We start from the raw sequence: 12,180 nt of genomic DNA, 5'->3' as shown, positions 1-12,180 counted from the left end.
GGCGGCGAGTAACAGCTGGCGTCTCGCCCAGCTCCCGAGCTCTGCTCTTTGGTTCCGCCGTGGAAGGGGCGACAAGTCCAGGATCAGGAAGATGGGGCAGTGAGTCCTGCGGCAGGAGGTAGGTGTCCATTACACCCTGGTAAGCCCCGCCCGGAGCCCTGAAACGAGTGCTAGTGCTAAGCCCTCTCAGCCCTGAGAGGCACGGAGTAACAAGACGAGAGTGCCTCTGAATATGTGCAGAGTGCTGCTGCTTTGTTGGAGACTGGGCTTGAAGGAGGTGGAAGCCCCGACATTTCTTTTCCTATAAATTAAATCCTGGGAAGCCCTGAGGTGCCCTTCACAGCTGCCAACCTTGACCAGTCTGTTTTGCTCGATGCAAACTTGCTGAACACACTAGATTCCTGGTCAGGAAATAGCTTTCTGGAAAGTGGCTTTGTAAAGAGAGCCAGGTTTGTTTGAGGAAGGCCCTGATCCCCACGGCCAGAAACGGCTTGCAAGCCAGCCAGCCAGTTGTGTTGCCCCCAAAAGGCCCTCCTCTCGCACCCTCTCTCTTGCTTCTGGATTGACCAGACTACTTCTGGATTTGCCTCCAGGGCATGAAGTTACTGATTGAGGGGAGACATGATAGCACTCTTCAGATACTTAAAAGGTTGTCACACAGAGGAGGGCCAGGATCTCTTCTCGATCCTCCCAGAGTGCAGGACATGGAATAATGGGCTCAAGTTAAAGGAAGCCAGATTCCGGCTGGACATCAGGAAAAACTTCCTGACCGTTAGAGCAGTACGACAATGGAATCAGTTCCCTAGGGAGGTTGTGGGCTCTCCCACACTAGAGGCCTTCAAGAGGCAGTTGGACAAGGATCTGTCAGGGATGCTTTAGGGTGGATTCCTGCACTGAGCAGGGGGTTGGACTCGATGGCCTTGTAGGCCCCTTCCAATATTCTATGATTCTATCCCGACGCTGATCCTTTTAGCCAGACCAGGCCCTACTCAGCTCTTTGGAGGGGGGGGGGTGTCCTGATTTTGTGGGACACCTTCCTTGGCCCTTCAGCCCTGCTCTTCTCCATCTGGATGCCCGGCTCATGAACCAAATGCAGGTTATTATTATTGGCTGAGTTTGTTTTGTTGAGCCAGTATTACACCCATCTCCCAGTAATTCTGTGTTCTTGGGGTGCTGCCAGGCAAGGCTTTTTATTGCATACTTCCTTATTTGCAGGATTTTACCGGGGGTCCAGATTTGCAACCCTCCTGTGTTTCCCCGCTGCTTCTTCCTCCTGGGTTCTTTCCACAGGAAATCCATTAAGGAGTTCAAAAAACAGAATTGCTCCACGGAATTGCTGTTCCAGTGGAGTTTAGCCTTTTGATAGCCTTTAGCCAGGGTGGTGTAGTGGCTAAAGTGTTGAGATCCGGGTTCTAGTCCCCACTCAGCCATGGAAACCCACTGGGTGACTTTGGGCCAGTCACAGACTCTCAGCCCAACCTACCTCACAGGGTTGTTGTTGTGAGGATAAAATGCAGAGGAGGAAGGTTATGTAGGGTGCCTTGAGTTCCTTGGAGGAAAAAAGGCGGGATATAAATGGCTTTTTAACAAAGCTTTTAATGGCTGAATTCACTAAATTGGCACATTGTTTTAACTGTTTTAATAGTTTTACTGCTTTTAAATTATATATTGTTTTAACTTGGTTTAATGTTTAATTTGTTTTTAGCTGTGTATACTTAGAATCATAGAATCATAGAATAACAGAGTTGGAAGGGGCCTACAAGGCCATCGAGTCCAATCCCCTGCTCAATGCAGGAATCCACCCTAAAGCATCCCTGACAGATGCTTGTCCAGCTGCCTCTTGAAGGCCTCTAGTGTGGGAGAGGCCACAACCTCCCTAGTACTGTTTCATACTGTATGCTTCTAACTGTACGCCGCCCTGAGGTCTTATTGATATAGGGCGGGATATAAATGTTTTAAATAAATAAATAAATAATGAAATAAATTAATGGCGCAGAAACAGAGCAAGGTTTTCTTCGGCCACCTTGAGGCCCAGTATTGGGCAAAAGGCGGGATACAAATAATAATAATAATAATAATAATAATAATAATAATAATAATAATAATAATAATTTTTATATTCTGATGGTGCCCACTCCAGGTGTCTTCCTTCAACATTGTCACTGCTACGGACATCTCACTCTTTCCTGTGTATCTCAGTCTCTAACTTTGCTTCTCTTGCAGCCACAGCAAACACGGCTCGATGGATAATTTGCCCCTCACACCGGGAGAGCTAATATGTTTGGGATCAAGCCTCGCCTTCTCTGGCCTCTTTTATTACCTGCACAGGAAGAAGGCCAAAGTGATGGCCAAGATCCAGGTGTGCCGTTGTACAGCTTGGAAGAATAGATCAGAGGAATATTTAGCCTTCCTTTCTCAATGGGGGATGATGGGAGTTGCAGTCCAACACTTCTGGAGCTCAGCAGCTTGTGGGAGGTTGACTTGTTTTTTATACCAAGTTTTCAAAACACTTCTTATATTATCTCAGTAATCCTTAAATAGCCTTGTAGGGTAGGCCAGCGGTATTTAGCTGCGTATTGTTGATTGAGGGGTGGGCTGAGGCCAGGAGAGCGAATAGAGCAAATCCCCCCCCCCACACACACACCAATAATGCTAGACCTCTTGGTGGACGAGAGAGTTACAAAACTCACTACTCCGAGATCTCTAGATGGCTGCTAATGGAGGAAGAGAGGTCTATTCATGGTTATTAGCCAAGTTAAGTCCAGAGTACAGGTAGGGGACGGCTGTTGCAATTGTGCATTAATCGTGAGCTTCCCAGAGGCAAGCTGTTCCAGAGGCAAGCTGTCCCAGAGGTCAGCTGTTCCTGGATACAGAATGCTGGGCCAGAGGAACCTTTGAGCTGATCCAGTAAGACAGTTCTTCTTATGAGACAGTGAATTCTCCCAGGCTGCTTGGGGGATTTGTGGCTAAGGGGAAATTTAGGGTGAGTTGTGAAATCCCAGGATTTCAGATAGCTCTTAGACTGTCACTTTTATATACATTCTTCTCTTCTTTTTTCCTTTCTTATGTAGGAGGCTCCAAAGCTTCAGGTCAGTGCCAGTCTGCCCAGCATTCTCTCTGCCACAGGTAGCGGCTGCCTGCAGTACGTTGCCATTGAAGGTAAGAGACGGATTGCCTTGGTTTGAAGATGGAAGACAGACAGCCAGTTCCACAGCACCCCAATCCTGTCCTGTTGCCTTCAAAGCTAAGGAGGTTCTGAATTCTGCACCAAATTTATTTGTGCAAATTCTGCCAAAAGGAACAGCGAATATCTGGTGGTTTGTAAATAGCTCTTTGCCTGGTTACCTGCGGTGAGCAGGAATTGCCTGCAGATGACCAGGCAGAGAGGTATTTCTAAATGAGAAGAGCTTTGGATGGCAAGTCTCTGCTGGGAGTTATAAGCTTCTATATGTCTTGACTAGACCGGTGAGGTCATGCTAATCCCCCACAACTATTAAAGGCCAAAGTCTAGAGTTAAAAAAAGAAGCCAGAATTTGTGTAGAATGTTACAAAAATAGCCTTCTTTTGCCCTTTCTCCAACCCTTAAATAAACCCAGCGTAAAGCTGAACTGGAATTTCACTCAGAATTTGAGTTTTGATGTAATTTTTAAAATTATGAAACTATTGGATTTCACATTTGCCCTTTAGATATCAGAAGCCCAGTATACACAAGCACACACGACAGACCTTTTGCTCCCTGTTCATAAAACTACATTTATTAAAAATAATAATCCACAATAAAGGATGCTAAGCTCAGAGTGACAACCTGAGCATTTAAAATTATTCATAATTTTTCAGCTTTCTGTAATAATGCTCAAAGTACAATCAAACAGTAAAAAAACAGGTATTCACAAAAATAGATTCTTCACAATATTTGGTGCTCCAGCTGTAGCAGAAAGTACCATTATAGGGTAGTTGGAAATGAGGGGGGAAAGCGTTCATAATGCAGAGCTATCAGCTTTTCTCATTTTAGCTGCTAAAACCCAAATGATCAATTTTGCAGTACAGCTTTGTTTCAGATCTAGTGCCTGGTATCACTGACAGACACCTCTAAACATCCTCTGCTTCTCTCCCCTCCCATTTAGGAGTGGTTCAGCCAGCTGATGTGGCTTTGACTAGCCCATACCACCAGGAACTGCAGGGAGTGATAGAGAGACTGGTGCTGAAGGAACATCGCCTGATCTGGAACAGTTTAGCTCGGAGCTGGTAAGCAAGACTTGGGATGAGACGTATCCGAGGGCAGCCAGGGGTCTGTACCATTTGCTGGCATCTTCTGCTCTGTGTTGTACATCGGGGTGGGCAGAAATACGTTCTCCAGATGCTTTGGACTTCAACTCCCAGCATTCCTGACCGTTAGCCATGCTGGTAGGGGCTTCTGGGAGTTGAAGTCCAAAACACCTGGAGATCTCCCTTCTGCTGTACACGAGGCAGCCCTAGGGTAGAGTTGGTAGGGTTGGTTGTGCTGGCCTGCCACAGTTGTATTCGGGTATAATTCCAGGGGCTCAATTTGACCTATAAACAGGGCCGTGCAGATCTTGCACTGCAAAATAGCGAGCAAAGTGTCTGCACCAAGGTAGCCCAAATTATGTCCACCCCCCCCCAAATGCTGTATTCTGTGCGTGCATCAGTTTATAATCTTCCTTTCACTAGCCATGGGGAGGGGCAAGAAGTGATGTTATGGCCCTGAAACCCTGTCCCTTGATTTCTGGAACCTCTGTTCAGTCCCCACCATTTTGGCTACTGAAATGTCATCAGCCACAGCCTGCACACTTTCAAGCCTAGCTTAAGGTCTAGAAACCTGATTTTCAAAACACAAATTTATTTATTTATTTATTTATTACATTTCTATACCGCCCAATAGCTGGAGCTCTCTGGGCGGTTCACAAGTGATGGGGGTTGTGTTTTCATTTTTTAATAACAAGGTTCTTGAGATGCCAGCCTCTTTGGCCGATAGCAAATCCCGAGTGATTTATGCCCCCTTGCAAATTCCCTTGCAATCCCTGCTTGGTTTTGCTAATTATTCCACCCAGATTCCAGCTTAGAATGCAGGGACATGAAGAGAAGTTCTTTTTGGTTGCTACTACCTGGACTCTCTCACTTATTGTGACCCAGGAGGAGTTATGGTAAATATTAGTGACACACTGCTAGGAGAGTTTCTGGTTATGGGAAGTGGGCGATGCCAAGCTGCAGGCACACCCGTTGTTGTGCCACACATTACGTCTTGGCAGTGGCCAGTGCTGGCGTGTGCCCTGTGTCGAGGTAGCTAAGTTTCTCTTGTTAGAGAGAAGACAGCTGGAAGATTTAATGTGCGGAGACACAGCCAAAGACAGCGAAGATAACCAGAAACCACAGAACACTTGAATTCTTCAATAACATTTACTGAGGTTTTAACTTAGGTTGATAAAAAATATATTTACAGCATACATGGCGCATAACACAATACTCACAGCAACAGCGCATACACAGGAGAGAAGAAAGGTACATTCAAACACTGGACATATATATATACATCAGATTATCTGTACAACCAATTTAGCCACTAATTGGCAATCAAGTCACCTCACAAAATGGCCTGCCAAAGTCCAGGTGGTTGGCCTTGACATTTAACAGCCTTCTGCATAATCTTCTTCTGTGGGCAAACCTAAAACTGTGGATAATGGGAATCCTATCCCGGACACCCTGGTCATTCCTGGGCAAAGAAGCGGCTGATGTGTGATGTTTGCACTTTGGGTAGTGCACTGCTCTACGTCCTCCAGCAAAGAGGAATGCCACAGGCATAGAAGAGGCCGTGCGGGCGCAAGACACTGGCCTGCTACGGAAGCTAAGCAAAGCCTGGCCCTGTAAACTGCTTTTGTGAGTTCTGCTTATGAGGAAGAGCCCTAAAATCAAATGGAAACTGCCAACATGGTAGATTTAGAAGCCCTTTCTCTTTTTCCTTGAGGCACAGCTCTTTGTTTAAATATGAATGCACTTTTGCTGTGCCTGCGGCAGCCCTCAATAAGGCACAAGTGTGGCGTCCATTAGTTCATAATATTAAAATAGGTCTTGGCCAAGCCGTCATCCGAGGGGGAAGATGGTGGTGAAACATGTGACTTCATGCTGAGTTTCACAACTGTAGGGGCAAGCCCCCTGCCTCCTCTCCAAAGCCTTTATATACATTTATATACCGCCCCGTAGCCGAAGCTCTCTGGGCAGTTTACAAAAGTTAAGAACAGTGAACATTAAAAAGTATACAAAATTTAAAACCATAAACAGTATAAAAACAATGGTATCCATTTAAAAACAACAGTTCTGGGGTCCGTTAAAAAACAAACTTAGCGTTGTTAAATGCTGTTCAATGCCTGGGAGAAGAGAAAGGTCTTGAACTGGCGCCGAAAAGATAATAATGTTGGCGCCAGGTGGGCCTCATCGGGGAGATCATTCCATAATTGGGGGGCCACCACTGAAAAGGCCCTGTCCCTTGTTGCCATCCTGAGAGCTTCCCTCGGAGTAGGCACTTGGAGGAGGACCTTAGATGTTGAGCGCAGTGTACGGGTAGGTTCATGTCGGGAGAGGCGTTCCATCAGGTATTGCGGCCCCAACTGGAGGGTGCAAGCCCCCTGCCTCCTCTCCAAAGCCTTTGAGTCGGGCTGGGCTTGACCCTGGGATCCTCGAGTCACAAAGTGACGTGCAGGACATCAAGGCGTCTTCCTACTTCAGATGCTTCTCCACAGTTTAATGCAAAAAATAAATAAATCTCCTGGCCCAGAGAAAGATGGGGAGACTAGTTCTGATTCATACTGAACTGTGGAGACGCTCTCAAAGCAGCAAGATTATTTATTTATTCCTTTCATTCTAAGCAAGCTTCTAGCCCTTATGGTGGTGTCAATGCAATTGAGATTTCAGCAGAAAGCAGCTGGGTTTTCACGATTGTAGGGGCAAAAGAACCCATCTCTGGTTCTTTCCCTGCCCCCATGGGTGTCGATTGGGCGACCACGTTTTACTTAATTACCTGCGATGTAGCGTGGGTGGCTGTGTTGCTTCATGACCACCCTACAGCCCATGACTTGTGGTAGGGGGTGTGGTGGGAGGGCAGTATGAAGCCGCTCTGCACGCTGGGTTCAGACAATATCGCAACCTGGGCTGCATCGGAGAGAATTAAGTAAAATGTGTTTGTGTGATCGGCAGGGGACGGAACCAGCAATGGGTTCTTTCGCCCCCGCAATCGTGCAAACCCAGCCAATATCTGCTGAAATATCAGAGGTAGCCAAAGTATTTTTTTCCCCAATGAACAGGGCTTCAGTGGCCCCATCCCAGGATTTGCGGGATAAATCGTGCCAAACTTAAGCAACAGTTTGCTTTGTTTGCGTGATGTAAACTGTTTGCAGAATTTCGTTTTGTGTTTTTAAAACACAGGCTGTGCCCAGACCTAGCATTTCAATTTTATTTATTTATTTATTTATTTTATTTATTACATTTCTATACCGCCCAATAGCCGGAGCTCTCTGGGCGGTTCACAAAAATTAAAAGCATTCAAAGTATGAAACAACAGTATAAAACTATAATATAAAATACAATATAAAAGCTCAACCAGAAAAAAACAGCAGCAATGCAAAATTACAAACTTAAAACACCAAGTTAAAATTTATTTATAGACTGTTAAAATGCTGGGTGAATAAAAAGGTCTTCACCTGGCATCTAAAAGCATATAATGTAGGTGCCAAGCGAACCTTCTTAGGGAGCTCATTCCACAGCCGGGGTGCCACAGCAGAGAAGGCCCTCCTCCTAGTAGCCACCTGCCCCATTTCCTTTGGCAGGGGCTCATGGAGAAGGACCCCTGAGGAGGACCTTAGGGTCCGGGCAGGTACATATGGGAGGAGGCGTTCCTTCAGATAACCTGGTCCCAAGCCGTTTAGGGCTTTCAATATTAATACCAGCACTTTGAATCGGGCCTGGACCTGGACTGGCAGCCAATGAAGCTGGAAAAGGACTGGACAATTGGAGTCCAGTTCCATTCTGATGCGCGTTGTCTGTGCTACGGCCCCCTCACCCTAAGGCTAGAATAAGAACAAGGGATGAAAACGGAGGCGGTGCCGACCTGTCCGCCGTCCACCACGTATTCTCCAAGCACGGTCTGCACGTTGTTCGGGGCAGCGCTCGGGCTCCCTCCGACCGTGGCTCCCTCGGGGGCCCGGCCCGGGGCCTCCGCTCTGAGGGCTCTCGTCTCGTTGCAGGACCGACAGCGAGCGGGTGGTGCTGGAGCAGGTGCACTCGGTGCCTTTCGTCCTGGCCAATCCCAGCGGCAAGGCGGCGGGGCAGGTGAGTGTGGAATCGCCCTTCCAGGCCTCCGAGCTGCCCCTGGAGATGGTGTACGAGCGCTTCCAGCAGACCTCCCACGGCTTCAAGGACCTGCTCAGCCACTACCTGAGCGGGGAGAAGCCCAAGGGCTTCCTGGAGACGGAGGAGATGCTCTTGGTGGGGAGCAGCCTGACCGGCCTGGGCGAGCTGGTCTTGCACCCGGACGGCTCCCTCCACCTGCAGCCCCCGGCTGACGGCACGGGCTACTTCCTGAGCCGGGGCGACTGGCAGACGCTGCTGGCCGACATGCAGTCGGTCAGCAGCCTTTGGAAGTGGGCGGCGCTGCTGTGCGGCTTGGCGGCCACGGCCGTCGCCTTCCGCGCCCTCTGCCGAGCCTACCGCCACCGCCAGCTGAGGCTGCAGCAGGAGGCACAGCGGCGGGAATTCGAAGAGCTCTCGCGCCGCCGGGGCGCGGAGCAGCCGGAAGAGCTGCTGCCCGAGAACGCCTGCGTCATCTGCCTGACGAGCCTCCGCGAGTGCGTCCTGCTGCCCTGCGGCCACGTCTGCTGCTGCTTCCGCTGCTTCCAGGCCTTGCCCGCCCGCACCTGCCCCATCTGCAGGGGCCCCATCGACCGCGTGGTTCCCCTGTACCAGGCCTAGCCGAAGAGCCCCGGCGATGTTCGAACGCCCTCCGCTTGGAGGTGGAGGAGTGCAAGCTCCGTCGCTTGAGGTTAGCGAGAAGGCGCCTCTTCTCTGCTCCAGCCCCCCCACCCCCTCCGGGATCCTTACCGCTGTGAGGTGTGTGTCCGGAGCTGATATTGTAAGGAAGCTCATCTGGGACATTAGCCCTGCTCTGCTCACTGGAAGGAGCACTGAGTTGCTGGGAGCCGTGCCGATCTGTGGGACGTTTTGCCCGGAGCGACGAGCAAAACCCATGAGCCTCTCCAACTTGCCCTGTCCACGTGCAGACTTGGAACAGGAAACCAGGAAACCATGAGTAGGATCCTACCGATGCAGGAGCAGGTGAAAATCTTCAGCCTCGACTTGAGTTTCCTGCCTCCCGGAATTGGAGCCAAGTCCCGTTCTGAGCCAACTCCTCTGAGCCAGACTGTGAGATCCCTGCCTCTCTGCCTTTGATTGTGACCCTGAAGGAAGAGGGTGGGACCTAGTGGGTAGAGGCAGCACATGTTTTCTTTTCTTTTTAAAAGAAAGCTGTTTGCAGAGGCTGCCTGTTCTCACTTTGCACCGTAAGCCAGATTTCATTTTCATGGTACAGTTTGATTTTTATAGACTACCTCACTCTTTGGGCCACGTCCAGGTTGATATAAATGCTGCAGCCTCTGCGGTGTGTGTGTGTGTGTTGGTGAGGCTACAGGCTCCGTGGCTTTTCGATATAGAATCTGCCACGGGGACCAGTTTTTCCGCTGCCTCACCTTCAAGGCTAGCATTTAAATCAGCCAGCAAGTGGTTCTCTGCAGAAGCCCAGGTGGGGATGGAGCAAGCAAGGATCGCCTTGGAGCAAGCCTGTTCATGCAGGCGGCTCTGAGTGCAATGGGCTGGTTGTACTGTAGCCTGGCTCCCTTGTGGGTTGTACTCTAGCCTGGCTCCCTTGTGGGTTGTACTTTAGCCTGGCTCCCTTGTGGGTTATAGTCTAGCCTGGCTCCCTTGTGGGTTGTACTCTAGCCTGGCTCCCTTGTGGGTTGTACTCTAGCCTGGCTCCCTTGTGGGTTGTACTCTAGCCTGGCTCCCTTGTGGGTTGTAATTTAGCCTGGCTCCCTTGTGGGTTGTACTCTAGCCTGGCTTCCTTGTGGGTTGTACTCTAGCCTGGCTCCCTTGTGGGTTGTACTCTAGCCTGGCTCCCTTGTGGGTTGTACTCTAGCCTGGCTCCATTGTGGGTTGTACTCTAGCCTGGCTCCCTTGTGGGTTGTACTTTAGCCTGGCTCCCTTGTGGGTTGTATTCTAGCCTGGCTCCCTTGTGGGTATCATTTTGCGACTGAGCGCAGCCCAGTCCCTCTTCCTTGAGTTGGCCCATTGCTAAACAGCAGACATAGTTTAATCCCAAATTGCCAGCAGTCATCCTGGAATTGCTGGGATCCCTTTCCCCTTCACGCACAAGCTCTACAGCCAGAAAGTTGATCAAACTGTGAATGAATGTCTGACAGGTTGTTCAGCACCTTTGGCTGATATTTTGCTGACACAGACACTCTCCCTGGTCTGTCTTTTTCCTCCAAGATGATCAGCGTCGTGCTCCAAATGGACTGCAAGGACTTCGTCAGTCGCGTTAGCCTTTCTTCACCTGTAGATGGTTTGTGCCCTGCCCTGTGGCTGAGCAGAGTGCTCGATGGCGCTTGGCCAAGCCACGTGCAGTGAATGTGGAATCAAGATTTACTGATAAATTGAGCAATACATCAGGGCCTGTCTTGTTTCTTTAATCTAAACACCAATAGAATAGATGTTAAGGAGAGGACGGATGGCCAGACGAATCCAAAGGGATGCTTCGTATCTTTAGAATGTAAGAAATCGGGAACGTCGGTGCGACAGGTGGGGGGGTGCCACGGTGTCTCCCCAAGAACTCTCGGGCGTCTCCGTGAAATCTTGCCACGCTCAACACGCTTGCTTGTGTGAACTCAAGGCCCTTGACAGGTGGGAACGGGGGCGAGGAGCTGCAGGACAGGAAGAGGCAGGCTCCAAAATGCTCCTGCCTTTTCCAGCATCAGTCCCAACTAAGTTCAGCTCGGGTGTTTGCTTGTTTTTTGCATGTCACAAAGGGAAGAACAGCCTGACCCATCCCTCCCCCTCCAGTGTCCCTGGCCCCATTGAAACGTTGCTTGGAGCCTCGGTGCTTGCCCCCCAACTACCCTGGATGACCTCTACAGCATCTCTCCTCCTCTGACCACCTCCTACACTCAGGAAGGATTTGTGTGGTTTCACACCATTCTAGTGACATGCCAGGAGTCGCCCACTCATGAGCCAGGCCATCTTAGCATGCTGTGTAACATGTAACCCATCCTTCCAACCTAACCCTCTGGGTGGTAGTGTGTAAGTGGGGCCCTGAGAATACCAATGCTGCCCCTGCTCATGATCACCTAGGTGGATGCAGATGCAGCCTGCTGCCTTCAAACTCAATGAAGAGCAATGAATTTGGCCTCCATACCACTATGTTTAGCTTTTGTCGACCAAAGCTTTTGGGGTACTGCGGGACAGATAGGGGACCGCTTGCGTAAGAACCTAAGTGCCATGTTGAATCAGACCAGCACTCTGTTCACGGTGGCCAACCACTGTCGGTGAAGAACCAATGAAGCAGGACGTCGTGCAACAGCACCCTCCCACCCATGTTCCCCAGCAACTGGTGCACACAGACTTACTGCCTCGAATACTGGAGATAGCACACAACCATCAGGGCTGGTAGCCGCTGATAGCCTTCACCTCCAGGAATTTATCCAACCCCCCTCCCCTTTTAAAGCCATCCAAATTAGTGGCCATCACTACATCTTGTGGTAGTGAGTTCCACAATTTAACTATGCGCTGTGTGAAGAAGTCCTTTTATTTGTCCTGAATCTCCCACCAATCAGCTTCATGGGATGACCCCATTGGGTTCTAGTATTTTGAGAGGGGGGGGAACTCACTGTAGCAGGAGTTTGACAGTCTCTAAAAATATCAAATGCCTGCTGGATCAGACCAAAGGCGCACCTCGTCCAGCACTCTGTTCCCAGAGCGGCCATCGAGACGATTCTAGGAAGCCCACAAGCAGGACATGAATGCATTGACACCCTCCTGCCCATGTTCCCCAACAGCTGGTGTACATAGGCGTACTGTCTCTGGTACTGGAGATAGCCTAGGTACCATGGGAAGCCTTCCTTGAAT

The 12,180-nt window shown here is 49.6% G+C and overlaps 1 protein-coding gene across 1 annotated transcript; it reads left to right on the top strand.

Annotated features, from left to right (window-relative positions):
- Positions 1-61: 61 nt before the first annotated feature.
- On the top strand, positions 62-10,723 carry LOC134402422 (mitochondrial ubiquitin ligase activator of nfkb 1-A-like). Its single transcript, XM_063131851.1, has 5 exons — positions 62-118; positions 2,224-2,359; positions 3,072-3,159; positions 4,125-4,245; positions 8,253-10,723. The coding sequence occupies exons 2-5, from the start codon at positions 2,243-2,245 to the stop codon at positions 8,974-8,976; spliced, it is 1,050 nt and encodes a 349-aa protein (XP_062987921.1). The 5' UTR covers positions 62-118; positions 2,224-2,242; the 3' UTR covers positions 8,977-10,723.
- Positions 10,724-12,180: the final 1,457 nt, after the last annotated feature.

Source organism: Elgaria multicarinata, chromosome 8 (genome assembly GCF_023053635.1).
Source record: "Elgaria multicarinata webbii isolate HBS135686 ecotype San Diego chromosome 8, rElgMul1.1.pri, whole genome shotgun sequence".
In the NCBI taxonomy this organism is placed as follows: Eukaryota; Metazoa; Chordata; class Lepidosauria; order Squamata; family Anguidae; genus Elgaria; species Elgaria multicarinata.
The sequence above is the reverse complement of the archived record's forward strand: the minus strand, read 5'-3'. Positions and strand labels throughout refer to the sequence as shown.

Bases quoted from the DNA above. Each gene is read 5' to 3' on its own strand.
- LOC134402422 (XM_063131851.1), top strand. From the start codon at position 2,243: ATGGATAATTTGCCCCTCACACCGGGAGAGCTAATATGTTTGGGATCA. The intron at 2,360-3,071 runs GTGTGCCGTTGT...TTTCTTATGTAG, and splicing joins AAGTGATGGCCAAGATCCAG to GAGGCTCCAAAGCTTCAGGT. The intron at 3,160-4,124 runs GTAAGAGACGGA...CCTCCCATTTAG, and splicing joins GCAGTACGTTGCCATTGAAG to GAGTGGTTCAGCCAGCTGAT.